At 52.0% G+C, this 24,468-nt stretch overlaps 1 protein-coding gene across 2 annotated transcripts in view; it reads right to left on the bottom strand.

Annotated features, from left to right (window-relative positions):
* The window catches only part of FBLN1 (fibulin 1), an 80,253-nt gene extending 73,961 nt beyond the window's left edge, over positions 1 to 6,292 (bottom strand). For both annotated transcript variants that reach the window (XM_047742633.1, XM_047742635.1), the window contains exon 1: positions 6,112 to 6,292. In XM_047742633.1, the coding sequence (XP_047598589.1) occupies positions 6,112 to 6,187 (76 nt within the window). In that variant the 5' untranslated portion in view covers positions 6,188 to 6,292. The remainder of the gene's footprint in view (positions 1 to 6,111) is intronic.
* Positions 6,293 to 24,468: the final 18,176 nt, after the last annotated feature.

Genomic DNA, 24,468 nt, shown 5'->3' with positions numbered 1-24,468 from the left:
GCCCCGCATCAGGCTCTCTGCTCAGCAGGGACCTGCTTCCTCCTCTCTCTCTCTGCCTGCCTCTCTGACTACTTGTGATCTCTGTCTGTCAAATAAATAAATAAAATCTTTAAAAAAAAAATGTCATTCCTCTGCTTAAAATCCTCCAGCAGCTTCCCAGTACACTCGGGATAAAACCCACAAGTCTGCACCCTAATTTTTAAGGCCCTCCCATCTTCTGCAGCTCCCTCTACCCCCCCACTCTCCCCCAGAGGCACACGCTCCCCTCCCTTCCCTCCAAAAACCAGGCTCCCACCCGGCGCCTGGAGCCAGCTGCTCCTTTTGTCCAAAAGCTCTTCTAGGGCTTTTCCACAGACGGTTCCTCACGACTCACACCTCAGCTGGGCATCACCCTCCTCCGCCCTGAGAGGCACCCTGTCTGCTGCCCCCGTCACGGCAGGTCACGGTCATTGTGGCACTGACTCCTGCCGATACACCCCAGCGAGGGCATCTGTGTGCGCAGCGGCTTGAACGGTAGCCCTTGAAAAGATACGACCACGTCCTACCCCCAGAGTGTGGCCTTATGTGGACTAAGGGTCTTTGCAGTTGGAATTAAGGATCGATCTCAAGGTGAGCTCCTCCTGGGTCACGTGGGGGAGCCCGGAATCCCACAAGGAGTGTCCTCAGAAGAGACACAAGAGGAAGAGAAAGCTACGTGGAGACAGAGACAGCCACGAGCCCAGGAGCGGGGAGAGCGAGGACAGACCCTGCCCCAGAGCAAAGCCCCACACGACACCGTGACATTGTGGCCCCCGGGACAGTGAGAGGCTAGACCTGTTGTATTAAGCCGCTCGGTTTACAGTCATTTGATCTGGGGCCACAGGGGACCCACACGGCACACGAGCTCCACAAGGCACGGTCCTCATCTGTGCTGGGTCCCGGGGGCCTCGTGCTCATGGAGTACACAGGTGACACGCTGACAAATGATGGCAGCATGATGAACAGCTCCTCGGGGGCCAGGCCAGGCTCGAAAGGGAGGCTCAGGAAACGTTTGCTAATAACACCCGAGAGACAGCTAACAAATGACACCATGGATCACCTACTTCCTCCTTCTGGGCCTCAGTTTCCCCACCTACACCAGGAGTGGACCAGCTGATCTGTGGTTTCCATGTCCCGAAAGACAAACCATTTCTTCCCAAATTCACCTCAAGTGCTCTTCATAAAACCCATCCGGGGACCCATCGGACCCCAAGGGTGGTTCTTTGGTTCTTATATCCTTGCTACCATCTGGTAGGTGTAGGGACCCCAGAGGGCCCGACCCTCCCCACCCCATGGTGTGGTGTCCCCTCTGAGTGGCTGGAAGCCAGCAACGCAGGACGCATCACAGACCCTCCGTGTGGAGAAAAGAAGGCTCTGGGTCCTGGCCGTCAGGAGCAGTAACCAGGGCCCTTGGCAGTCGGGACCCCCAGGAAGTCAGCAACAGGATGGGCAGGAACCCAGCGTCCCCACTCTCAGCGCTGGCCATGTCAGCCCAGCCCTCTGGCAGGATCACTTGGCAAGGCCAGGTGCACGTCAAGCAGGAACAGGACCTGAATGATTTCCAGGGCCGTCTTCTCCAGATGCCGGGCCCGCCCTGTTGTGTCTGGAACCCAGGACCCGCCAAGAACATTTTCCTTTATGAAGGTGCCAGGAAAGCGGCGACTTTCTACCTTGTGGACAGTTCTAGACCTCACCCGGTGTCCTGTGGCCAGAGGCGTCCGTTCCTGCATGCACGGCCTCCCCTGAAGCAGGAAGGACGCAGCCAATGTAGGTTCCTCGGGAGAGGGGGAGGGGTCCTGAGTCCCCAGGTGGCAGCAAGGAGGCCCTGACTTGGGCCGCACCCAAGAGAGAGGCAGGACTGAGAGCAGACCTGGGTACCTGAGCAAACAGCCGTCCACCACCACAGCCCCTGCCTCCGAAGGACAGAACAGGCTTGTCCTCTGATCTGAAAACAAGACAGGTGTCATCACCTTGGGGACTCCCACCAAGCCAGCCACGAGCCCCTCATGGCTTCTGTGGTCCCCCATGGATGGAAAACACCAGCTCCTCCTCAGGACCCCCTGCACATGCAGCATTTGTCTACGGGATTTAAGTGCTGTCCGAATGGTTTTTATTTCCCCTCAGTAGGCTTAAGGCACGAGAACCAAGTGGTCAGGAATCTGGGGTCCCCTGTCCTGGCCCTCGACGGACCACTGTATTTCCTAGACAAGTTACTTAACTGCTCTGGGCCTTCGTTTAGACGTCTGTACGATGAAAATAAGGACAGTACCTTCGTCATAGGATTGTTGAGATTGTTAAATTAGTAACTACATACAAAATATGTCAATTTTAAAATTTCCTAGAGCAGAGTGTGTTCTCACTCCGTACTTAAGGAGAAGCAGGGAGAATACGGGATTGGTCACATGGGGAACTGGAACCAGTCTCCTCTCCTCCTTTGAGTACGGGCCCCCACTTGCTGATAACATGCAGGCAGCTGGAGCAACCCACTCCTGACTCCCTCCTGACTTGGAGCCTGGTGAGGACCAGCCTGAGGGCCAAGGGAGGAAGCCCCAGGGGGGAAGAGCTCTGGTCGCAGCACCCAGCCTCTGTCCTGCCCTGCCCGCTGTGACTTCAACTCCGCCAGCCTCCCTGCATACCCCCTCCTCAACGAGCTCCCTCCAGGCTGAAGGGTCTCTGATCTCAGGAAAGCTGACCTAATGGGTGTCCCCGTTTGGTTAGGCAGCCACATGTGAGGTCGTTACCAGGACACTGGGACCCTGCAAAAGCTTTTATGAATCAAATTGTTATAACGTGATGTTTTGCAAAGGAGAGTCTTATATTGGATCAAGCGCACCAGCAGGGGACCGTGCGGGCCAGCACCCATGTTTGTCAGTCTTTATCTGCAAGGCTGTCCAGACCACACCCGCTGCTCAGAGCCCTGCCTTCGATGGAGCAGGAGGGAAGAGGACACGCGTCCACGTCCTCTCGGGCCTTCTGCGCTCTTGCCTGTGCTGCTTCCTCTGTCTGGAGCCCCGTCCTCCCAGCCGTCCTCCCCAGAGACCCAGCTGGCGCCTGCCAAGTTGGGGGCTGTTTTCTTGGTCCTTGGGGAGGTCGTCCCCGACTCTTCCCCTACGGGGCTGCTTTGGAATGGCCTGTCCACTCCTCTGCCTCTCCTGGGGGACGGGGAGCCCCACAGGCACAAGGGCCAGGCCTCGCCTCTCCCTTGCCCCCACAATTTAGAACAGCGTCTGGCCCAGAGCACATCCTCAGTGCACGGAGGTCTGAGGAGGCCAGCAGAAGCCCCTTCTGTGTGACCTTTCCCAGCACGGCTTTGGTTCTCGACCGCTGCCAGTTCTGAGGTGCTCCTGGGGAGCTGGGAGGACTTTCAGAGCACTCGTGGGGAAGAGGACCCTGTCTTACCCTAGGGAGGGGGTCACGCAAATAATAGGTCACACTAATCCAGCCACTGTGGCAGGTGGTTCCATGGTTCCATGTCCTCCCCCACGCCCCCCGACCGCCAGGCACGTTAAGGAGTAGGTTTCTGTTATCTTCGTTTTACAAATGAGAAAACCACCAACCCATCCTGTGGGCTTTTCCAGGCGGATACAGGCCAAGTTGTTTCCTGTCCTACAGAAGCTTATGGCAGCCAGCTGGGACCCCCAGATGACTCAGCCACGCTGTCCCTTCTCCCCCACCCCCACACACCACAGTCCAGCAGGGGTGGCAGAGGGGGCCCTGAGCAGGGGGGTGGGGAGCCCCTCAGGCAGAGTCAGGAGAAGGTGTCACTTAGAGTCGTGGGTCCCACAGGAGGGGCCGTGGCACTGTCCCCCACCCCAGGCACCCTGAGTCTTATCTTCGTGCATCCAGCACTCCAACAGGCACCACCAGCCCCCTCCCCCGGCTTAGCCTGTCCAGCTCCCACCACCAGCCTGGGGAAGTTCCAGCAGCGGGGTGCAGGCCACGTGCTTCCAAGCCAAGCCCTCTCCCTCTCCCGTCTTTGTTCTCCCTCCCAGAGACTTGCTCTGTAATCAGTCAGCAACGCTGCCCGCTGGAGCTAGAGGCCAAGAAAGTCTTGGAGAAAGCAGTCGGCCTTCCCCACTGCCCTCCTCCTCTCCACTCCCTCCCACCCCACTCTCGGTAAAGCTCAACAGAACAGACATAGGACAGACAGTGGCTCGGCTCTGTCCCCTAGCATGGAAGGTCAGCGCCCCCCTATACTGCTGTGACCAGGCAAAGCGAGCCACCACAGATTAGCGACGGGGCCCACAGCTGGATGGCCTTTCCCAGCATCACTTCTAAATTCCATTCCCTGGTGTACTGCCCCGCACCCCCCACTCCCAGCTCTCTGGAGAGTGGGCCCATGTCACCCCAGGGAAGCCACAGACGCAAACCAGGGAGCTCCAGCTCCCTCCCCCCAAACCACACCACACTGCTGAAACTCAAAAGAGGGACCATCCCAAAAGGAAGGGAAGGCCACGCCAACTGGGTATGCGATGAACAGGTCTCCTTTATCGCATACGCTTGAAGTCAGGGCCTCCTGGATACAGACGATGTGCGCCCCTCCAGCCTGACCAGTCCCCGTGTCCCTTCAGAGTCAGACACGGCCAGGCTTCAGGGGAACCTTCTCACACCCCGGGCAGAAGAGCACAGTGGAAAGGAGCAGGCCGAGCTCGCCTATGCCTTCTCTCTGGGCCTACCCCAGTTACCCCATCTGTAAAATACACAGGGAGCCCCTGGGGCCCTTTGTAGTTCCAACAAGAGTCTTGTGTGGCCTCCAATCAGAGCCCCCCCGACCCCAGGGTTTTCAGTCCAACCACCAGTCACCTTCCCGTGAATGCCCTTCGACCCTCTGCCTCCCAGCTCCTGCCCAAGCACCATCCTTCCAACATGTCTCCAGTGAGGCCCAGGGGGACCAGGATGGCTCTCGCCGCCAACCCCCTGGGCCCTTGTGCCTCCCACGCCATCTCCCCGACAAGGTGCCCCCAGCAGGCGCCCAGGACAGAGCCGGAGCTCCAGGATCTGCTGCAGCCAGCGAGCAAGCCCCGAAGCACCCGCAGAGCTCTGCCCTCTGCCCCCAACCTCTCCCGGCGACCTTCTGACCAGGGAGGAGGGTGGTTACCTGAGAGTTGAAAAGAAACTAAGCTAAACCAGAGATAAAGCATCTAGGATTCTGAGGGTGGTCAGCGGCTCTTCCGGGCCTGGCCCCAGGAAGAACAAAGCCTCAGGCAGGCAGGCCTGACTAATGACTGATGAGTCATGGGTCAGCGGAGAGGTCAGAGGCCACCGCTTCTGCTCTAATCTGCAGGGCCTCAGGGTTCTCCTGCCCCATCTCCCGCCCCCAACCCAGGAGTTAGGCCTTGAGAATTAAGGGAGAAAGAAGCACCATCCCGCTGCTGTCAGTCTTAGGCCGAGCACTGCCAGCGGAGACTCATCCCCCCTGCCACTGAGTGGGTGGGCTTGGAAGGGGCCTGTCCCCAGCCCCAGCTGGGTGTGCAGCCTGGCTGAGCCTCTGCCTTGGGGCCCTCTACGTCCGGGGAGGGCAGACAGAGTTTTCCCCATACAGGGCTATTTCCCTAAAAATCGGTCTCCAGACTGCTCCCTTCTTTTCTGATTTTTCCAGTCCACCCCCCTCGGAAACCGTGAGTGGCAAAGCACTGTCCCCAGTCTCAGTCTTCTCACCAACAAGCTGGGTACAACAGCCCCTACCAAGGGGCGGAGGTGGGGGCAACGGGAAGAGCCGGGCGCTCCGGACAGAGCGGGGCACCCGGGGTTCAGTCAACCCTCAGCCAGGCCTTCCCGGCTCGCCTCCCAGCCTTGGCCCCAGGGGGAGCGTGGGTGGGCACTAGGGTGGGCCTCACGAGGCCGGGTGACCTCACGAGGTCAGGGAGGAGGAAATATCTTTTTCCACACAAGTGCCCCAGGTCATCGAGGCGGTCAGGACCAGAGCCAGGAGCGGGGTGAGTGGAGGGCACGGCCCGCGCACACGACCCCGGAACCGCGGCGGGGACGCCGCGCCCAGACGACCGCTACGACTACGGCTCCAGGCCTCCCGAGGCGTGCGGGGCTGGGAGGGGAGCCACCAGAGCGGGGGCCGTGGACGTGGGGCGCCCCTACCTCGGGCCGCCAGCAGCGCGAGGCCGCCGAGCAGCAGCAGCGGCAGCGGGACCCTCCTCGGCGCGGCGCTCTCCATGGGGCCGGCGGGCGGCGGGCGGCGGGCGGCGGGCGGACAAAGGCGCGGGGCGCGGGGCGCGGCTCCTGGGCTCCACGCTCCGGCCGAGCCTTGCAGCCAACGCAGGGCCCGGGCTGAGCCGTTCAATTATCCCGCCCCGGAGGAGGGCGCGGCGGGGGCGGGGCCGAGGGCGCGCGGTGCCCTCCCTCCTAGGTCCGGCCGCCCCTTCCCCTGCCTGGGGCCCGGGCACCCCGGCCCCGAGGGGCGCACGGGCCCGCGGCCGGGGTGCGGGAGCGGGGACCCCCAAACCTCTCCCGGGGCCGGCCGAGAAGGTGGACGGGTACGGACGGGGGGGCACCCCTCCCCGCCCCCCCAGGCGCGCGTGAAACCCGATCCCTTTCCCCACCGCGGCCCGAAGGCGGGCGGCGTCTCCAAGGTTCTCTCCGCCCGACTCCGCGGCCCAGGCGGGGGGCGAGGATCAAGGTAGCGAGGAGGTCCCCACCGGTCGGAGGCGCTTTCTCGGGGTGGGGGGGGGAGACAGGGAGGTGTCCCTTCGAGGCGGTGGGGGGGACTCCCTGCAGGACGTGGCCTGCGGGCAAAGCCCGGCACCCACTGTCAGATCGCTTCCCGCCTTCCGCCGTCCCGCACACACGCATCCTCCCCGGCCTGCAAGTCCGTGGCCGTGCCAGCGGGGTCCCGGCACCTGGCGCGGGCCTCAGCGCACTACCAGTCCAGGGGAGCCGACCTCGAACCAACATCCCAGCTCCAGGGGAATGTGCTGAACCCGGGACCCCGATGCGCAGAGGAAGGGATTTTGTTTTGCCGAGAGAAAGCGGCCTTAGAGGTGGGCCTACAGAAATTACCTCTTTGTGCGGGAATAAATGGCTGAACCAGGCAGTGGTTCCTGAAGGTGAATTAGTCTGTTGGAACCATAAATACATTTGTTTTAAAGAAGAAAAAAGGGAAAAAAAAAAAAAAGCGAGTGCCGGCTGGTGAAGGTAGGAAGAGAGGAAACCCACAGGAACACCATTCAGCGTGGACCCCCCCCCCCCATGGGCCCTCCCCCTCCCAGGTTCACAGCCAGCAGGTGTCAGGCATTAGGGTGTTGGTAGCAGCACTATTCAGAATAGCTTCTAATTAGAAACTCCAGGCATCCCCAGCAACAGAATGGAAACATGGTGGGGCACCCCCAGCACCCCGGGTGCTGCAGGGGTCCCTCAATGGGAAAGACAACAGTTTAGTGGTCAGGAGAACCATGGTCCTTGGGAGCACCAGGGAGCTTTCTGGGGGTCTGCTTGGGATCTGTTTTCCTAAAGCTGGGTATTGGTTACAAGGCTGGGTTCCCTCTGTGAAAACGTGTCTGCTGTTCGTTACTATGTGTCCTCTTCTAAATGAAAGTTCGATTCAAGGGCACCTGAGTGGCTCAGTCGTTAAGCGTCTGCCTTAAGCTCAGGTCATAATCCCAGGGTCCTGGGATCCAGCCCGGGATCGGGCTCCCTGCTCCGCGTGAAGCCTGCTTCTCCCTCTCCCACTCCCCCTGCTTGTATTCCCTCTCGCGCTCTCTCCCTCTGTCAAATAAATAAATAAAATCTTAAAAAAAAAAAAAAAAGTTCTATTCAAAAATAAAAAACAAAAAGACAAAAAACTCCTGTCTTCGTAGGATGCTTCCTAAGGTGGAGGTTTGTGGAGAGGGATGATCATAATAGGGGTCACTTGTTAATTCCCCGGCTAAAGATGCCTCCCAAAAGAGGCAACTTGGGGTTGGCCCTTGGCAGATGAGCAGAGAGTACAAAGGGTTCCCTGCCCAGGGCAGCGGGGGAAGGTTATCTGGTCCACTTCGCTGGGGTGTGGGCTGTCTGCGAGAGGCCGGGAGCTGCCGGCCCTTGGATGGGGGTGGGTGGGGAGCTCTGAGCTGGGGACGGATTGAAGACTGGTGCTTAGGTATTGTTTTTGCTTTCTTTAAGCCATGGGAGGAAAGAGGGGCCCTGGAGAGAGTTTATAGTTCAGAGTAAATGCAGTATGTGCAGTGGGTATTATGAGCCAGAGCGTTATTTTGTGACTACAATAGCCATGGAAGGTCTTAGTGCTCCCATTCTGCAGATGAAGACACTGAGGCCCGGAGAGGTTGGCCAAATGCTCACAAACTAGGCGACTGGCTGTGCTGGGATTTGAAAGCAGGCTGGCCGGGTCCCAGGCCCGGGCTCATCTGGGAGTGAATCGTATGAACGCCATACACATGGTTTCACCACACTCCCAGGACTGGACATTTAGGGCATTTAAGTTGGGGAGCGGAGGTGGGGGGAGTGTTTAAACAATCGTGCTGCCGTGAAACCTGCATGTTCTAGGCTCAGCATCTAGGGTAGAAGGGGAAGCCTTAGGAGAGCCGTTCTGCACCCAGGAATGGACTGATTCTCTCAGGTCTCCGCCGAGGGACACGGCCCAGCCCGGAGTCTGTCCACCCGCGCACCCACACGGAGTAACATCTTTGTTTAATTTGGGTCCGCAGGCAGAAGAACAGGCGTGTCGCTGTTTCAATGTATCATCCGTCATCTTCAGATGTCTCACCATGGAGTTTGAACGCGTTTCCGGGGCTTCTTAGCCATTTGTGTTTCTTTTCTTTGTGACTCCTTTTGTAACGTTTGCTCATTTATTTTGGTAATAACAAAACTGCTTATTGTAGTGAACGATCGAGAAAAGACGCGGCGTCCAACAGCAGCCTGTCTATGGTGCATAGGGTTAGAGTCAACTCTGTCTCCAGGAAATAGTGCACCATTGCAGAAAAGGCTGAATAGGATGCCTAGGTAGAAATAGGATCTCTGTGAACTAATATTATGCAAAAATAACAAAAAAAAATGAATATGACTGCGTAGGTCCACCCTGCAATTACATCCCTAGGAAAGCTATATTCACGTAGCTAAAGAGCAAAAGGGAACTTGAAAGAAATGGGATATTGTGTTTACTAGTGAAAATTTTGTTATTCAAATGTAGAAAAAAAAATTTTTTTTTTTTAGGAAGCAGTTGTGACTGGAAAAGAGGAATTGTACCAGAAACCTGGAATGGTCTAATCCCTATACCTAAACTTGACTGAGTTTCTGGGCAACAAAGTAAAAACTCAGATTATGATCACTGGAATAATTGCTGTTTTCTAACCAGAGAGCGTGCAGTCTTTAATCAGGAGAGACCAGCTTTTTCCAGCACAGAGTTCTAACTGTTTTCCCTCTGAGTCCTTATGTAAGAGTCAAGAAACTTGAGGAGAAGCAAATTGCATGTCCCGTGTCATTTGCAGAAGATGGGACTGGTCTTCACAGAGGCTCCCCGGGGGTGGGGGGGGGGATTAGGGACCACGGAGCCCCCTCCACCATCTGACCCCTGGGTCTAGGACAAGAAGACATCCCCCCCCGCCCCTGCCCACGCCGCCCCCCCCCCCATTCTGCTCCAAGCAGGAAGCCATCTGTCATGTCCCGCTGTGACAGTCCAGCTTTCTCCCATCTCAGAGGAGCCTGGCAACTCACTGCTCCCCACCCCCCGTAACAAATAGCTCTCCGTTTGCTTCAAAGATCATTGTTGGCACACGTGGACTGTTTTTCTCCAAGTCAGAAAACAAATGGCTTTGGCGCTGCCCAAACTCTGGAGGACAAGCCGCTTGTGGTTCTTGTATGTGCTCCCCACCCCGAAGGCAGTGGCTGCCTCCCCCCAACCACCCACCCAGGCGCAACCCAGCCCTGCATCCCTGGCTCACGGCCCCCAGAACACCCAAGCACCCCCTCCCCTCCTGCCTCTTTGCTCCCCTGGCTCCTTTTGCCTTTCGGGCGTCTGCTAAGATGCCACTTGGCAGAGGGTTTTGCTGCCCCTGTGCCCGGGGCCCAGTCCTGCCCCGTTCCATCCCTTTGTGACAATGTTCCTCTTTATACTCCTTTACTTCTTTGTTCAAGTGTTGGTTTTCTCTGTCGCCCTGAACCTGTGAGCTCCCTGAGGGCAGGGACTGGGTCCACACATCTTCCGTGGCCGTGGGAAGCAAGCAGGGTTCTTCATCAGGGACACCCAGCATCACAACGTCCGCTGGGCTGGACATTGTCGTTCTGTACAACGGCCGAGGAGATGAGCCGGGAAGGGGGCAGAATCCCTGATGCCTGTGTGGCCGTGCGGCTCAGCCCAGGGCGGCGATCCCACCACCTCCCCTCCCGGTTCCCCTTCCCGGCCCCTCTGGGTCCCTTCTCCGGGCTATCCCAGGTCTTTTCCTTACTAAGAAGGTCCTAGGGACCATGGCATGACTAGAATGACAAACGAGAAGGGGTCCTGTCCCCTCCAGGTGGCTGCAGAAAAGTAGAGATTCCAAATTACGCCCAACATCCATAAAAGACACACAATTATACACAGAATAGGGAAGGCCACTGGGCTCCCTGGATCCCCCATCAGATGTCTCGCTCTCAAACTCCCACAGAGCAGGGCACCGAATCAAGGCCCACACTGGGAGCCTCCGCGTCTAGTGACAACTCTGCCATCAGGGAAGGTCACGACCAGGGAAGCTCCTGACCAGGGGCTTCTAATACTTCTATCTCCCCCATGACACCTAAAGACGTAGAATTTCCACACGCCCAGTGTCCTAGCATGCCTCGGGCCCCTTCGATGGCATTTCACTCACATGGCTGGCCGTGAGTGAGTCACTGTGTGACCTCTGTTGTGCACGGAGCCGGGCAGGACCGTGAAGGATGCTGCCGGCTTCGCATGGACCATTGCGGACACAAGAGAAAGGCTGCCCACGAGCCGAAGACAGAGGCCTCAGGAGAAGCCAACCCTGCTGACGTCTTGATCCCAGGTTCCCAGACTCTGGAACTGTGAGAGAATGTAGTTCTGTAGTTCAAACTACTGTGGAAGGAAGGAAGGAGAGGACATGTAGCATTCCAGAGCATTCTAGAACCTCAGCTGTCCTGATGTTCTAGGATCAGAACTATCAGGGCAAATTCAAATAAAACCGCCATCATTCATTCTTGTGTTACGGGTAAGTCTTGAGGGACTGCGCTCTGTGAAGACCCGAGCTCCAGCTCCATCCAAGCAGAAGCCCAGAAAACAGAAAAACCGAAGAGATTCTGTCTTTGGGGGACCTGGCATGATGTTTGGGCCATCCTAAGAGTTGTTAAGTGCAAGTGGGAAAAATGAAAGTCAACAAGATTAAAAGCACGGAGCTCATGTGGTTAAGTTGTGTGCTGGGGGCGGGTGGGGGGGGTTATGACATGTTGAAGCAAATGTAATTTTGTCTTGACAAACATGAGAAGATATAACTGATCAGGCTCTGGAAAAACTGCCCCTGATGCCTTGGGGACAGTGGTGGGAACTCGGACTGCCTTGTGTTTGAGATTTTGGTTGTCCCAAGACAGACTGTGTGTCTTGCGTTCCTTGCCGGAGAGAGTGCTTTGGAATGGGATCTCGAAGCTTCCTGTTAGTCTGGGTTGCGGAGTCGCAAGTGGGATAATAACGGCATCTCCCATTTTCTCCCCTCTGTTTCAGGCAGTGCCCTCATGAGGCATCCCTCCTCTTCCCAAAACAGAGCCTATACCCGTACTTGTCCCACACCGGCCTCCTTGAAAGCAGGGTGCTGACGCATGCCCAAGGGGGGCTAACCGCACACAACCCCCAAACTTTGTGGTGGCAGCCGGTAACGGGACAAGGCGGCGTTGGCGGCCAGGCCCTTCTGTTGGCAGCGAGAGGCAGCAGCAGCGAGAACATGGAATTTCTGGGGTCAGTCCTGGCAACAGGGAAGCCGTGGTGGCAAGGGGCACAGTGGTGGGTGACAGTGACATTGCCAGAATCTGGATATGGCCCTGGCTTTACTCCAGATGCCCCTGGTCGAGCCCAGATTTGGGGCTCGGTTTGTGGTATTCCTGATGATTTCTCAGGCTGCCTGGTACCAGGCCAATAACTTTCTTTCCCTTTACATTGACCCGAATCGATGGCAGCTACGAGTCCCGATTGACACTTGGGCTTGCCTGTTACAGGAAGAGGAGCGGACCTTCCCACAAGGACCGTGGGCCCTGGGAAGAGTGGCTCTGATGTCATTGCAAGTCTGAATGTGATCTCTGAGCATGGCTTTGGTTGCCTCTGGTGGGAGGAACTTCACAGCGTCGCGGTTGTATGCAAGAGAGCTGGCTTGAGTTCAGCCAAGACAAGCTCGTATGCGTATAGAGCGAGAACGAGAGAGGAAGGTATATTAGCGTGCCGAGAGCAGCCAATGGGCAGAACATCGTGGGCACCGTCGGGGAATCACACACCTCCATCACTCCCTCTTCTTGGAGAGCTGAATCCCTTACTAAAACTTTGCATTTTTTAAGACAAATCTTACAACGTCCTTCTTCAGTTCTCAGTGCTTTGTGTGCGTGACTGACATTTCACTGGGATACAATTTCCATCATGTTTCTCACGTTGTTGCCCCCGATGTAAACGAAAGCTGTAAGATTTTACATATCGAATCTGTACGACTATATGGGTATCATGGGCAATTACATTTATTGCCACGAGATTTATAATAGAAACATGAGCATAAAATGGGAGCATAAGAACTGGTGTGTAGGCGAGACCAATGATGAAGTAAATCTATGGCAGACCCTGCTCTGGGATGTGATGTAATTCTGTAAACAGACAAATGTGACGACGGAGGTGTTTGCGTCTTAGTAAAACAAACAAACAAGAAAAGCAGAACTTGTACTGAAATTGTACATATACATACTGTAGGTACACCAGGCTTTGCTAAAACATCCACGAGTATGGAGAGATACTGGAAGGAAATTAGGAAGAAAAAAAGCTGTTTCCTGGGGGTGGTGGCATTTCTAGATCTCTCTGCACTGAATATTTTTGTACCCTCTACGCGTGTTACTTTTTCACCGAAGAAAAAGAAAATCTGAAATAAACCGTACTGGTGGTTCTGCAGGACTTGTTTTTACAAAGTCAGGAGGGATGCTCCACCCCTGGAAAACCAAGCACTGTTTCTTTGTTTTGACGTCTTCGTTATAAGACACATTTAACTATAACCACATTGCAGAAAATCAGGCAGATGGAGAGAAAAATTATCCACGATCCCACCCTCCGACAGAAGCCGAACTGTGGGGCGTTCTTTTCCCGTATTTTGCATGCATAGTTTACATAGCTCGTCTCAGGGCGCATAGTTTTGTAACCCGATTTCTTTAATTAACATTCTACCATAAACATGCTCTGTGTGGCTGCAAAGCCTCCATCGCCATTCCGTCTCGGTGGGCAGTAAAACGCCATCCAGCTGGGGAAACATCGACTCATTCCCTTATTGGGAATTTGAGTTCCTTCCAGTTGCTGATATAAGGAATACTGCAAAGACCGTTTATTTGCTCATGAGGCTTTTCATATTCGGGATTATTTCCTTAGGACTAATTCCCAGAAGTCAGATGAGTGGGTCAAAGGGCAGATGCTGCCCCAATGAGCATCTCTCCCAAAGCTTGCCGAGTCACCTGCTGTTTGCTGGAAGGACAAATGATTCTAATTAAAGGCCCAAAGTTTCCCCATATGCTCCAGCTGTGTGTGTGTGTGTGTGTGTGTGTGTATGTGTTGGGGAGGGGGGCGGGTCTCTACAACCAGAGCAAACTTGCTAAACCGAACGGTCAGTGCCAGAAATCTCCGCAGGTAGTGTTTTATTAAAAGGAACTCAACGGTCTTTTGTACTGACTCATGATTGAGGGAAATCCACAGAACCTCGAGTCTTACAGAGTGTCTGCTTGGCTTAGCAAGGAGCCGCCTTGGGAACTGCCACCATCCCTCCCTACCACCACGCCCCCACTCCGTTTACCAAGTGCTTTCCTCTCTCTCTCTACCTCAAATTGTTCCCATTCTACAGGCGAGAAAACTGAGGCTCAAGTGGGTGAAGGGACATGCCTGACAGTCCACAGTGATTCAGTAGCAAAACCAATGCTCACCGAGTCCCTCCAGTCCCAGGGCCACTTCAGAACCAACCCGTGCTGGACTGGATTCATTCACTCTGCAAACGCTGAGCACAGACCTGCGCGGGGACCTCCCCCGTGGAGCTCGCGGTCTAGGGGAGACCTACACCAGCCATTTCAGTACCAGGGAGAGCCATGGGAGCCCCGGCAAGGGAGAGGCTGCAGGGAGCAGAGGGGCTCAGGGTTCCCCACAGAAGCATGTCAGGTGCGTAAGGAAAGGAGGAAACTGGGAGGGGAGCGCGTGGCGAATTTGGGCAAGTGGGGCACGTCTGGCTCTCGCCATGTCGGCTTCTGGCTCTCGCCATGTCGGCTCCTGGTCTCCTGGATGGAGACAATCATGTGAAGATAACCCTACAGGAAACGAATCAGGATTCCCTCTATAGCACACAGAGCGCCAACAGACAGTGTGAGAGACCGCAGAGACCGCAGTCACCCGTCGCACACCTCGCGGCTGTTTGCTTCCTGCTGCCTGTGGCCGTGTGGTCACGTGGCGGTGTGGCCAGAAGGAGCCTTGCCGGCACACAGACCTCACAGGGAGACGGTGGCCAGGCCCCTGAGCGGTCCTGAAGGGCCACCAGGTAGGTGGCTGTGGCCAGGGCACTGCCCAGAGTCTGGCAGCCGCACGCCTGCCCCACTCCCGGGCGCCGGGGGCAGTTGGGCAATACCGAGGGGATCTTGCGGCATCCGTGCTGGCTGCCCGCCGTCTGCAGGACTCCGTCCAGGACCTCGGGCTACCACTCGAGGTCCCTGGGACGCTCTGTCCTGCCTACGGCCTTCAGTGTCATCTTCACTGCTCCTGTCGGCACGATTGGCGGACTGTTCATGCACCCGTTTGTTCAACGAGTATTTTATTGAACAACTACTGTGTGCCAGACACGGTTGTAGATGCGGAAGCGAACCACAGATGAAATCCTGCCTCTGCGGAGCTGACACGAGGGGGCGGGGGATTTCCATCGAGACATGAAATGTCCTTCCTTTGCCTGGGGCTGCCATTCCCTCACCTGGGAAACCCCTCGTCCCCGGCAAATCCATCATCATCCTTCAGAAGTGCCTCAAGTGCTCCCAACTTCCCAGGGACAGTCTAATGATGGGGGCGGGGGGCATCTCAGCACTGCCACCCCCACCCGCCCTGACCACGTGGATACAGAAGCTTCGCCATCATCTGACACAGACTATTGTACCTCACCACGGAACGGGCTCTGACCTTATCTTTGGTTTTCGTTTCAGCCTTAACAGAAAAGGTGCCGTGTTCACTCCAACATGGAAAGAGTCGGTCTGGGTTTTGGATTTCACAGTTCACCAGGCTGACCTCATTTATGACCACACTTCACGTGCTCTCACGCTTCAGACCACCAGACACTTTTAACTCCCTCTGGGATTTCGGGGTTGATGTCGGGCACAGCCGGGGGCTCGGTGGGGGCAGCCCTCTTCTGGATCTCCGTGGCCCTGGTCCCCCGAGCCTCACCCTGCTGCTGTGGACCATTTGCCCGGCTCGCTCAGCACAGGGCAGGCGGCATCCAGTTCATCTTGGACTCCCGTTCAGGGCGTGGCCGGGCAGAGGGCGCATTTGTCCTGCATCCACATTGAGTGTCCCGTGGAACCGTGGGAATGAATGGATGAATGGGGCTGGCTGATGAGTGTGTCTAATCAGACCAGTGACCTGTCGGCCCCACGGCTCAAAGGCAGGCGTAGCCAAGCTCTGGTGAGCCACACACAGCACAGCCTTGAGTCCTCAAACTGCACTGTGAGGGAGGAATATTGTACCCATTCTACAGGTGGAGAAACAGGGGCTCAGGAAGGCCCCAGTGCTCCCCTCTCCCCAGCTCTCCCGGCTCCAAGTCCACAGCTCCATGCACTAAAGTACCCGAAAATGAACAGGAGACTCAAATGGGTCAATGTAGTGAATTCTCCCCAGCTTTTTAAGGCGTCTCAATGAGGACGAAGCCAGGGGCCAGATGAAGTGTGGGGGTTCTCTCAAGGAGCAGGGATCACCTCTGATAACTCAGCCTGGGTACAGCTGAGGGGCAGTGGCCCATTTACAAGAACCTGGGACACCGTCGGGCAAGCAGACCTCACGCAGAGCCACATCGCCAAGCCTCGTTTCCAAAATGGTATTTTTAAAAATTCTATAAGCCACAGCTTAATCACATTAAGGGAAATCAAAAGCCCAGAGAAAAAAGGACACTCCCACCGCCCTAACCCAGGAGGCTGACTTTTCATGTTCCTTCCCATCCTTGTTGATTTGCAAGGAGGATTTTTACAGCTGGAATCATGGCATAGATACAATCATGTGTTTAGGTTTTTTTTCACATAAGCATGATTTGGGGGGAGAGGGGCAGAAGGAAACAGAGAATTTTTTTTAAGATGTATTTATTTATTTTGGGGGGGAACAAAGGAGAGGGGAAGAGGCAGAAGGAGAGGAAGAGAGAGAGGCCTCAAGCAGACTCCCTGCTGAGCACAGAGCCCCATGTAGCACCTGACCAGGGGCTGGACCCCAGAACCCTGAGATTATGACCCGAGCCTAAATCAAGAGTCGGACACTTAACCGACGAAGTCACTCAGCGGAGTGCCTGGTGAGGCAGCTTGAGAGGGTTCGGATGCAGGGATCATTTCTCCTGGTGGGACATTTGCTGAGCTCTGGTGCCGTGCAGGGATCTGGGGACCCAGGGGTCAGCCTGGAAGACAGAGTGGAGCTTCAGGCACAAAAGACCAGCTGGTGAGACGACCTGTCTCCAACACGCCCCCTGTCCCCCTGCTCCACGTATTTGCGGGGTGTGGAAGCCGCTGGGCAGGGAGCCGGAGAGCTGGATGGGATCAGGTTCCCAATCCATGCTCTGGGAACAGCGACCCCAGAGACACACTGACCATGACGAAAACTACAACCTAGACCCTTCTCTGCTCGGTTTCTGGTTGGACTGAAGTGAAATGTTCCTCATAATATTTACAGATTAGAGACAGTTTTGTACTTAGATTTTTTTTTTTTTAATTAGAAGCAGGAATATGTTTAGGAGTTGAGGAGAAACCACTCCCAGAGGAGAATAAAGTCCCGTGGAGCCCCTCTGCTTTGCACACACAATGTCCAGCATTCAGTTAAAATCACAAAACATGAAAAGAGTAAAGTATGACAAATAATGAAGAGAAAACAGGTCAAGGGACACATAACCACACTTGAGGCAGATATGGACCTTAGCCAACCATTAAAAATGGTAATTAAAAATTAAAAATAGTAATTAAAACTGGTAATATCAAAGGAAATAAAGAAAGATGTAGGCAAAATAATAAAGGTAGATTTTTCAATGACAAGAACAACAAAATGAAATCTTTAGAAAGGAAGGACCAGGGGCACCTGGGTGGCTCAGTGGGTTGAGCCTCCACCTTCAGCTCAGGTCATGATCCCAGGGTCCTGGGATCGAGCCCCACATCAGGCTCTTTGCTCGGCAGGGAGCCTGTTTCCCCCCACCCCCCGCCTGCCTCTCTGCCTACTTGTGATCTCTGTCTGACAAATAAATAAATAAAATCTTTTTAAAAAAGAAAGAAAGGAAGGAAGAAAGAAAGAAAGAAAGAAAGGACCAAATAACCAGATTGATGTTCTCAAATGGAGAAATTATGTGCCCAATGGAAAGGTTTAACAACAGATTAGGCACAACACAGCACATGGAAAATGAACGGAAAGATAAGTCAGTGAAAAATATGTATACTGAAACATAGAAGAGGAAGAAGAATAATTTTTTTAAAGTACAAAGGATAAAAGATCTATGGTTTTGTAGTCAAAGGGTCTTACATATGGTAATTATAGCCCCAGAAAAAAAAGGGAGGGGCAAACCAGCACTCAGATTATAGCCCAGAATTCCCTGAAAACAAGGAAAGTTGTCAACACACAGGTTCAAAATCTGACTCAGTTTACCCCAAACAGGATAAGCACAAAGAAGACCACGATCTAAAGTACGGAATAGTCCAACTGTTATAAAACAAACACAAAGAAAAATCTTACAAGCAGCTGGGAATAGGAGTAGGGGCAGGGAAACACATTCCCTTCAGAACACCCTTGATGAATTAAGGCGGGCAGAGGAAGGAGCCGTGGGGAAGGGTAGAACGCCCTGGGTAGATCACAGAGACACACAGACATGGTCCCTCCCGGGGAGGCTCACAGGCTGGGAATGACACAGAGGACCTCCATCCCTCGTGATCTGTTCATGGCAGACGGAGGGTCAGAGGGGACGAGACAGGTGACCCAGGCTGGGATGGCATGGTCTATCCACAGAGGGAAGGTCTGATTGGAGTCCTGAACAACAGGTGAGAGTCACCGATCAAAGAGAGGGGATGTTCCAAACCAAAGCCACCAGCCAGGCCTCTCTTCCCCAACCTTGGGACAGCCTCCAGCCCACTGCCCAGGGCCTCCAAGAGTGCACAGTTCCTGTTCTTCCAGATTCCCCCAGAACTTCTCCTGGGAGTCAGTCACCCCGCGAGTTCTGAGGGAGGCACGCAGAGCAGGGCGAGGCCTTACCCAGGGACTTGCCTGCATCACTGCTCTCTCCCTCCCTTCTCTGGAATCCCTCCCTCCAAGCAAAGCAACTCCTTAGATTTTAAGGCACTGTCTGCTCAGAGTTCCAATAGTCCATGTTGGGAATGAAAGGCAGAATGGCTTCCTTTGCCCTGAGCCCCGGATCAAAATCCTTGGGGTCCCATCCATTTAACACACCTCTTGGTGTCAAACGAGAAGAATCCATTTATCCACTGTTAGTGAGCACCTAACGCTGTCGGGTGCTGAGCTAGGGGCTGGAAATTAAGGAATAAACGAGTCCCAGGCCTGCCCTTGGGGAAGGTCCTTAATGAGAAACATCTGGGGGGCCAACCATGGGGTAAACGGCTTTCGAGCCAATGCGCTGTAATGCTCTTTCTTTTGTCTCCCCAGATGGGGTTAACTTTGGAAGTGCGTTTGACAAGTACTTTTAACACCCTGCTCTGCTCCCCAGTGCAATGTTCATTCTTGGCGCACAAGAACCTTGGGGCTGAGGCTATCCAGAAAGCATGAGAAAGTTGGGAGGTATATTATCGCCTCATTTCATGCCTAATCTCAAATGCCAGTTGCCCAGGTTTGAGTCTGGGCCATTCAGAGTCACAGTAGGGACACAAGCAAGCCCGAGCTGAAGAGGGGGAAACACACGCACGTCCTAGAGGCCATTGTTATCTATGCACGACTGAACCCTGCAATCGAATCTGAGACATTCCCCAGAGAACGTGCATATTTTTATGGCAGGTTTTGTATAAGCCTAATCTTTCCCTGCACACAAAAATCACTTCCATAAAACTCCCCCACATGCTCACGTTCTAGGAAGAGAGCATCTGTTGGCAATTCTGAGGTCTTATGACTTCATTCGGAGCCAGGGAAAATTCAAAATATATTTTTTTAAACTTTAATAGAAAAATGAAACGGCCCGTAAAGATGTGACCTCTACTTCAGAGACACAAGTAAGAATTTGGTCATAGGGATTCGGAATTCGTAAGACTTTAGAACTGATCCCCCCCCCCCCAAAAATCGTTTCCAACACTGAAGTCACCACTGAGACCCCAAGTGAGGGGCGGGGCTGCCCGTGTGACCCTCTCTGCTGTCACAGAACATTCCATCTCCCCTTTAAAAGCACCACACAGTAAGCACTCAGTGATCAAGGGTGTTTGGAAAAGAACCAGTCCCCCATGAGCAATTCCCCCCACCCCAGTATTGCAGTATTGACACTTCTCCCTTCAAGCAACAAGCTTTTGTTTCTTATTTGGACAATTTTGAATGGAGAGATTTTCAAAACACACAAGACATGTCCTCGCCTTTAGAAACAGAATGCGAGCTTATTTCATTATGTTTTCCTTTGATGGTTTCTAGCCATGATGATGACGGGACACAGTCCTGCGTCTTCAAGAGCACGGCTGTGTCTTGCTTCTCCCCACCCAGGACAGACATGCACTGACAGTTTGCTGACTGACCCTTTCCAGGAGTGAAACTCAGAAACCGGAGAGATAGGCAGAGGGGGATCCAGCAGCCTAGGACGAATGACGCCAAGTTCTGAGAATTTTCCTTGATGAGACTGCTCCCTAGAACATTTGGGGTTATGGAACCAAGGCATAAGGACAACCCAGATAGAGAATTCCAACTCCTGCACCCCTCTGGCCCACTAGCCATGAAATGCTATACCATGCAGTGCCAGCAAGACACCTAGCTGGGCTTGAGCTGAAAAGAACAAGAGCCAGTATCTCCCACCTGCCCTTCCCTTTGGGGGAGGTAGCTACCACCTTGCTGGTCAATGGCTGCATAATGCCGGAATGCCCCCTCCCTTTTGTTTTAAAACATGCTGATGCTTTATCAGAAGCTTGTGATCTCAGGGTCCTAAGAGTGAGAGAGAGAGAGAGAGGAGAAGTGAGGCAGAGAAAGGGGGTGAACCAGTGCAAAGAAGGCAACAAACAGAACCACATGTACATACTTTAAATTTCTGAGTATGATAGGGCTCACGAAAGGCTCTAGCACCTTCTCAGTGTCTTCACAAAACTGGAATTAGAATTACTTACGGGGCTTGCAAACCAAAGTTCTGCAGCCAAGATCCACAAAGAAGGTTTTTAAAGAAGTATGCATTTGAATGCTTTGCTCTCTAGCCACAGACCCCACCACTCCCTATTACAGATGCAGCTGTTTCACCTGTTGATCTTACTGGTTCAGCCTTGAAGCCATTCCAGTTTGTAACTGTTGATCCGGAAGAACAAATCAGTTCATTCCACATGTGCTAAGCTCCTTCTGTATCTGTAGAGGGACTGACGGACAGAGAGAAGACTCAAAGATTCATAAGTGGATTACATCAAACATCTGAGATAAAAATGACACCAATTATACACAGACTCAGAAAACAGGGAAGGGAATATTTCTCAACTCATTTCATAAGGTCAACATTGCTCTCTTGCCAAAACCAGACAAGAACACTAGAAGAAAAGGGAATTGCAGCTTAACATCTCTCATGAATACAGACACTAAAGATCCTTAACAGATACTGTCAAAAATCACATCCGACAATGTATCAAAAGGATAAGACATTGGGCGCCCGGCTGGCTTAGTCTGGAGAGCCTGTCATGCTTGATCTCAGGATCATGAGTTCAAGCCCCACACTGGGTGTAGAGATTACTTAAACAAATAAGTTAAAAGGGGGGGATGGGGCAGCTGAATGGCTCAGTTGTTAGGCATCAGATTCTTGATCTCAGCTCAGTTCATGATCTTGGAGTTGTGAGATCGAGCCCTGCCTCGGGCTCTGTACCAGGGGTACGGAGCCCACTTAAGATTCTCTCTCTCCTTCTCCCTCTGCCCCTCTCCCCCTCTAAAAAAGAAAAAAAAAAGGATAATACATCATGACCAATTTGGAGTTATCATGGAAATGCGATGCATGTTTAACATTTAAAAATTAATCAATGTAATTCACCAGATGACATAAATTACATAATAATTTATCTGTGTGTGTGTATCTCATCATTTGATTTATTTGTGCACATCATCATTTCTGTGTGTATATATAGGAATATAGAAATAAGAAATACATATAGAAGCTGCATTTGACAAACTCAATGTCTATTCATGATAAAAAGTTTCAACAAACCAGGAATGGAAAGCAGGCATTCAATCTGATAAAGGTCTGTTCCAATTTTAGTATATGTGCTGCCGAAGCGAGCACATCGATCTGATAAAGGTCCGGACGCAGACTGACAGTGAACCTGCTGAGTGAATGTTCCAGGACATCTGGGTTATTCCAGTTTGGGCCACCTAGAATAAAGATGCAGCAAACATCGGTGCACAGGTTTTTGGGCGAACATAAATCTTCATTTCTCTGGGATAAAAACCCAGGGAAGACAAATGCTAGGCAGTGGGTGGGTGGGGGCATATGGTAGTTGAATATTTAATTTTTAAAGAAACTGCCAAATTATTTTCCAGGCGGGTGGTATCATTCCCATTAGCATTCCCATTAGCAAAGTACGAGTGATCGAGTTTCTGCACATGCTCACCAGCATTTGGTGTTGCCATTATTTTTTGTTTTAGCCATTTTGATGGGTGTGGAATGAACCGTCATCCTACTATGGTTTTAATTTGTGTCTCCCTAATGACTAAGGATGTTGACCATCTTTTCATGTGCCTATTTGTTTTCTGTATAGTTTCTTTTTTTTTTTTTTAAGATTTTATGTATTTATTTGAGAGAGTGAACGGGAGAGGTAGAGAAAGTGAGCATGAGCAGTGGGGAGGAGCAGAGGGAGAAGCAGACCCGCTGCTGAGCAGGGACCCCCCCCCCCCGACATAGGGCTAGATCCTAGGACCCCAGGATCATGATCTGAGCCAAAGGCAGACATTTAACAACTGATCTGCCCAGATGTTCCTGTTTTTTTTGTGTATTTTCTTTGGTGAACTGTCTCTTCATGTCTTTTTTCCATTTTCTAATTGAGTTGTTTGGGGTTTTTTCACTGGTGAAGGGTTTTTTGTTGTTTTGTTTTGTTTTGTTTTGTTTTGTTGAGAGTTCTTGACCTATTCTACATACTAGTCCTTTGTTGGATATGTGGTTTGCAAATATTTCTTCCCAGTCTGTAGCTTGTCTTTTCAACTTTTTAACAGGATTTTTCACAGAGCAAAATTTTAAAATTTTTTTAAAAGATTTTATTTATTTATTTGACAGAGAGAGATCACAAGTAGGCAGAGAGGCAGGCAGAGAGAGAGGAAGGGAAGCAGGCTTCCTGCTGAGCAGCGAGCCCGATGCAGGACTCGATCCCAGGACTCTGAGATCATGACCTGAGCCGAAGGCAGCGGCTTAACCCACTGAGCCACCCAGGTGCCCCAAAATTTTTAAATTTTAATGAGTCAAATTTGAGTGTCCCCTTTTCTGAATAATGCTGTGACCATCACCTCTAAGAAGTCTTTGCCTAGTCCCAGATCCCAAAGATTTTCTCCCACACTTTTTTCTAAAAGTATTACATTTTAATTTCAGTCCTGAAACCAATATTGTACTATATGTTACCCCACTAGAATTTAATGAAAATTTTGGAAAAAATTGTAAGTTTTACATTTTACATGTAAGTTTGTGATCCATTTTGAGTTAATTTTTTAATGGGTGGGAAAGTTAGGTTGATGTTTGTTTGTTTGTTATCTGATGGATGTCCAATCGCTTCAGCACCATTTGTAGGAAAAGCTATCTCTTCCCTATGGAATTACTTTTGCACCTTTATCAAAAGTCAGTTGGGCATATTCAAGTGGGTCTATTTCTAGGCTCTTTATTCTGTTCCATTGATCTGTATGTCTTTTCCTCTGTCAATGGAACAATTTTGATCACTACAACTGTCTTGATCACTACAACAGTCTTCAAACTGGCTACTTTGATTCCCCTGCTATATTCTTCCCTTTCAAAACTGTGTTAGCTGTTCTAGTTCCTTTGCCTTTCCATATAGATTTTGAGACAATCTTATCTATATATTGTTCAAATCTTGTTGGGGTTTTAAAAGGAATTGCTTTAAACATGTATGTCCACTTAGAGAGAATTGACATCAATACTGTGTTGTCTTCCCATCCATGAACAAGGTATGTCTCTCCATTTTCTTAGCTCTTCTGTAATTTGTTTTATCAGCATTGTATAAATTTCATCCTGTGTATGTTCTATCAGGTTTATACCTAACTATTCTACTTTTGAGTGATTATAAATGATATTGTACTTTTAATTTTGGTGTTCACATGTTCATTGCTAGTACATAGGAAAGGTAGATTTCTATGTATTTATTTTATATCCTGAGATACTGCTGAACTCACTTATTAGTGCTAGGAGTTTTTTGCAGAATCCTTGGCATTTTCTATGGAGAAAATGATGTTGTCTGTGAATAGGGAAAGTATTATTTCTTCCTTTCTAGTCTGTAATGCCCTTCATTTCCTTTTCTTGCTTTGATATACTGGCTCGTTCTTCTAGTACGATGCTGAGTAAGAATGGGGACAGCAGACCTTGCCTTGTTCCCAACCTTAGGGGAAAAGCATTCAGTCTTGTACCATTAAGTATAAGGCTAGCTGTAGGGTTTTTGTAGATGCTCTTCATCAAGTTGAGGAAATCCCTATCTGTTCCTCTCTTCTGAGAGTTCTTTATCATGAATGGGGTCTAATTTTGTCAAATGCTTTTTCTGCATCAGTTGATATGATCATATTATTTTTCTTCTTTAGCTCATTAATAAGACATCAATTGATTTTGATTTATTGAACTGGATTTCATTTCTGGAATAAAACCTATGTGTATAAATCCCATGTGTCATGGTGTATAATTCTTTTCATATATTACTAAATTCTACCTACTAGTATTT

Source organism: Lutra lutra, chromosome 8 (genome assembly GCF_902655055.1).
Source record: "Lutra lutra chromosome 8, mLutLut1.2, whole genome shotgun sequence".
NCBI classification, from domain to species: domain Eukaryota; kingdom Metazoa; phylum Chordata; class Mammalia; order Carnivora; family Mustelidae; genus Lutra; species Lutra lutra.
The sequence above is the reverse complement of the archived record's forward strand: the minus strand, read 5'-3'. Positions and strand labels throughout refer to the sequence as shown.